This window comes from Myotis brandtii, unplaced genomic scaffold (assembly GCF_000412655.1).
Source record: "Myotis brandtii unplaced genomic scaffold, ASM41265v1 scaffold441, whole genome shotgun sequence".
NCBI lineage: Eukaryota > Metazoa > Chordata > Mammalia > Chiroptera > Vespertilionidae > Myotis > Myotis brandtii.
This window is the reverse complement of record NW_005366873.1, coordinates 4,019,487-4,023,644: the sequence shown is the minus strand read 5'-3', so window position 1 is coordinate 4,023,644 and position 4,158 is coordinate 4,019,487. Positions and strand designations below refer to the sequence as shown.

Here is a 4,158-nt window from a genome sequence, read left to right as displayed (position 1 = left end):
TAAGGAAAAGGGTTGTTTTGTTTTCTTTTTGGGGGTGTGGGTTATGTTTTTAGTTTAAATGAAATCTGCCAGAGAAGACAAAGACGGGAAGGGAGCCCCCTTTCTGTGACAAGCGCGCTGCGCTCCGCGTCCCCGCGAGCGGGTGGCTTTTGCGGGAGCTTCGGAACCGTTTGCTGCGGTCCATGTCGCCCGTCCCCCGCGTCCCGGTGAGACCGGGCTGCGTAGCCAGCAACCGAACGGCATCTCCAGAGAAAACCATTAAAAATGCAGCTTCCCGTGGAAAAGACAGCCACGCCCGTGTCTACTTATGTTTTACTGTTGAGTTTTAGAATGTTGGCATTCTTGCTATTGTAAGGCTTTTAAAAAAGGGGGCGGGGGGACCACTGCCCGAGGTGTTGTAAATGTAATGATCGGTATTTATGCCCTGGCCCTTCCTTCACTATAGGTTTGTTCAGTTCCCCAATATCTCAGCAGGCGTCTTCGTTTTATATTTCCATTGGCTTTTCTGTTGTAATAATAAGAAAAGTAGTTGCCAGGAGTGCAAAAAGAAGTGACAGCTTTGATATTTCCTGTGTGCCCACTTTTGCATCATTGTGGCTAAATACTTTTAGCTGATTCTTTTAAGTTCCTAATGAGCTGTAATTGTAGCCCTGGAATGAATACAAGTACATTTCTAGCTTACATATGGACTGAACTTCAAAAATGGTCAAAGTGGATTATCAGGTATATAGATGATCAGGAAATAGGTATTTTTGTGGGTGGGTGGAGTCAGAAACGGAGGCTCTGTTTTTTAAGGAATGTCTTGGCAATTGAAGACTTCTGAGTGTGCATTTCTCTGAAACATTGTAGAAATGAAAACAACGTTTCATTTCAGCCTTAATTTTGTCTAACATGTATAGTTTTGTTTTCTTGTTGAAGCTTAAATTTGTAGTTTAGTATGAGGGCTGCGGGTTTAAATTTATTGATTTACATTTTCTTAATTTGGGGGCAAGAATGTTAAGTAAAGTGTGTGTGTGTGGTGGTGGGCGGGGGGGAACCCCACTGCTTTGAAGACAGTAAAAACAGGGAACATATCTTTACCCTCCAAATGTCTGTTGCTATCAAGTATGACAGAGTTCTTGATTGCATTATCATTGCCTGAAGAAATAGGGCTATTTTTTAATGATTACTTAATAAAAACAAACTTGGTACCAAATAGATGATATTCATTACCTGATAATTTTCTTTGCCCAACTGAATGTGTTCTGTATAATAGTTTAAAATAAATATTTTTTAATGTTTGGAGAGCAGTATTTAAAAATTTGATATAACAGTAGGAGTCTATGTTTTAATAACTTTTCTCTTTTAACCCTAAAAAATAATCTTCCTGTAGTATAACTAAGATTTGGTATTGAATGTGTGCAAACAGTGCTGGATTCAGAAGATGGAGGTTCTAACCCTGGTTCTTTCACTGTACAGCCTTCTCTTTCTGTGGACAGATCACCTGCCTTCTTAGAATCTGTTTAATTGTGTGTAAAGTGGAGTACCTATCTCAAGATTTTTCTGAGAGGTACATGAAATAATGCATGTAAAACATTTTTGAATTATAAAGGGCTTTGTAAACACCAGTTATAATGGTTTCATTTCCTTTATTGACTATGTTCTGTAGAAAGTACTTTCTTAGATTATACTTGCATCAAATATGAAAAAGACTTTAATGTAACTCGTGTAAAAATCTCATATACACATCATATGACATTTTCACTTGACTGTGACATAATTTATACACAGAAATGAAACAAACATGCCTTTTCAGCCATAAAGGATACTAAATGTTGAAATTTGCAAACTGTTTTGTTCGCTTATCTTTATGTATCTCTTATATATATATTTTAAGGTTATTTTTCCTCTTAAATCCAGACTTTGTGGGAATTATGATATTAAAAGGTATTTATATAAAAACATGTTTTTTCAAAATAGAACTGGAATGATGTCATCATTTTGTTAATTTCTGAAGCAACATGATAGCATCTTAGTAGACTAAGGATTATGTCATATTAAGAATTTATGATTTTAACAAAAGATATGTAATTTTATTTTATAAAATAATACCCTTTTCTAGAGAAAAGGGTTACAAACTTAAAAGATGTTAAAATAGCATATATTGAAAAATTTAAAAATCAGTTTCACCTTTAAGTTCTAGGAGGCATCCATATATAATTATTCTAAAATGACATCTATTGTTGGTTAAGTTATATGAGAAAAGTACGCTTTTCTGTAGTTCATTAGTCATTTTCATTAATTTGTGCATTTTATGTCTTAAAGGAAGAGCACACTGCTGGTGAAATTATTGTAAATGACTGGAAGGACTTATATATAAACTACAAATACTTAAGTACTGTAAACCACTATTTGAATAATATTTACAGAGAGATAGATTCTGAAATCATATTTGGTTACACCTGGCAATAGTTTTCATGACAGTGTATCTTGATAGTCTTTCATATAACATTGAATTTATATCACTAAGTTAAATTGTCTAAATAAAAGATAACTGATTTCATTAAAACCTTCCAGCATTAGTAATTTTTAAGCCATTTTGAAATTAAGGTCTAACATAATGAGATGCTAATGACATTGTACTCATTCCTTTTTAAAATAGGTAAGATTCTTTTTTCTAAAGTGTGTTTTTCAGATTATAAAAATAATACCATTCTCCCAATCTCTAAGTTGTATAACAGTAATTATAGATACCTAGGTGATGAAATGGCAGCTATATCTGCCTTTAGATATGTTGTAGACTGAAAAATAATACAGACGTGATATTATTGATTGACCAAAATACTGTTGTTTGCATTTTTTTAAAAATATATTTTATTTTTTACAGAGAGGAAGGGAGAGGGATAGAGAGTTAGAAACATCGGTGAGAGAGAAACATTGATCAGTTACCTCCTGCACACTCCCCACTGGGGATGTGCCCGCAACCAAGGTACATGCCCTTGACCGGAATCGAACCTGGACCCTTGAGTCCGCAGGCCGATGCTCTATCCACTGAGCCAAACCGGTTAGGGCTGTTGTTTGCATTTTGTAGTAGTGCTCATAATTCATTGGTAGCATACTACCCAGTATTCATTTATATCAGATTAACTATGAGGCCTGTTCCTAAAATATTAGAAGTGTGTGTGTGTACTCCTTTAACTTGAAGTAAACATGGATAGCAATATCTTTTAATGCCAAGTTAAAGTAATTTGGCACACCCAGAAATATGGACTTTTTTTTTGGACACAGATATAATGTGTCAAGAAGATCAAAACCAATTATTATTTAGGGTAAACTATATTTAAAAGTAAAACACATGGAATTATGTGGTTATTATTATTTTTTTACAGTGTTAATTAAATTGAGTTTACCTTGATTATATCAGTTTGGAAGATATTGAAACATTTTTTTTTCTTTTTAAAGAAATAGATCCCAAAGGAAGACTTCCATTTGGTAATTTAATCAGTGCAAGTGAAATTAAAGAATAATGGATGTAGAAAATGAGCAGATACTGAATGTAAATTCTACAGGTAAGTATTCATATTTTGAACCTTGATTGTATTATGAGCAAGTTTCAGGCCATACCAAATTTTATGAATATATAATATTAAAACCGTCTTTACTTTAAAAACCATCTTATTCATGCTACAAGAAAATCGGTCATGTTATTTTTTAAGTCAAGTTTGTGATTCTTATTTTCATAGAAATTCATCACATGTCCTTATATTTCTGCCTATCTTTCCCATTCCATACTCTTATTCTACACTATCCTCCTATATAATAAAACCTTAATATGCAAATCGATTGAACGGTGGAATGACCAGTCCCTATGACATGCACTGACCACCAGGGGGCAGACGCTCAACGCAGGAACTGCTCTCTGGTGGTCAGTGTGCTCCCACAGGGGGAGCACTGCTCAGCCAGAAGCTGGGCTTACGGTTGGCGAGCACAGCAGTGGTGGCGGGAGCCTCAAGAGGGTGCAGGTTGGGCTGAGGGACCCCCACCCCCGCAGTGCATGAATGTCATGCACCGGGCCTCTAGTCTATACTAATAAAAGGGTAATATGCTAGTTAGACTTGGAGACCTTCTGGACTTCTGGACAAAAGCCATGGTGGCAGGGCTGAGGTAGAGGCGGTAGAG

At 35.6% G+C, this 4,158-nt stretch overlaps 1 protein-coding gene across 3 annotated transcripts in view; it reads left to right on the top strand.

Annotated features, from left to right (window-relative positions):
• The first annotated feature begins 47 nt into the window (after window positions 1–47).
• The window catches only part of LOC102260130 (programmed cell death protein 4-like), an 11,097-nt gene continuing 6,986 nt past the window's right edge, over window positions 48–4,158 (top strand). The window contains exons 1-3 of one of the 3 annotated variants that reach the window (XR_001363765.1): window positions 48–723; window positions 1,459–1,549; window positions 3,442–3,548. Coding sequence is in view for 2 of the 3 variants with exons in the window: in XM_005874567.2 (XP_005874629.1) it covers window positions 3,506–3,548 (43 nt within the window). In the remaining variant the exon portion in view is untranslated. Of the gene's footprint in view, window positions 724–1,342; window positions 1,550–1,870; window positions 1,927–3,441; window positions 3,549–4,158 lie in introns of those variants that run through there. The other 2 variants (XM_005874567.2, XM_014546400.1) reach the window with 2 other exon arrangements.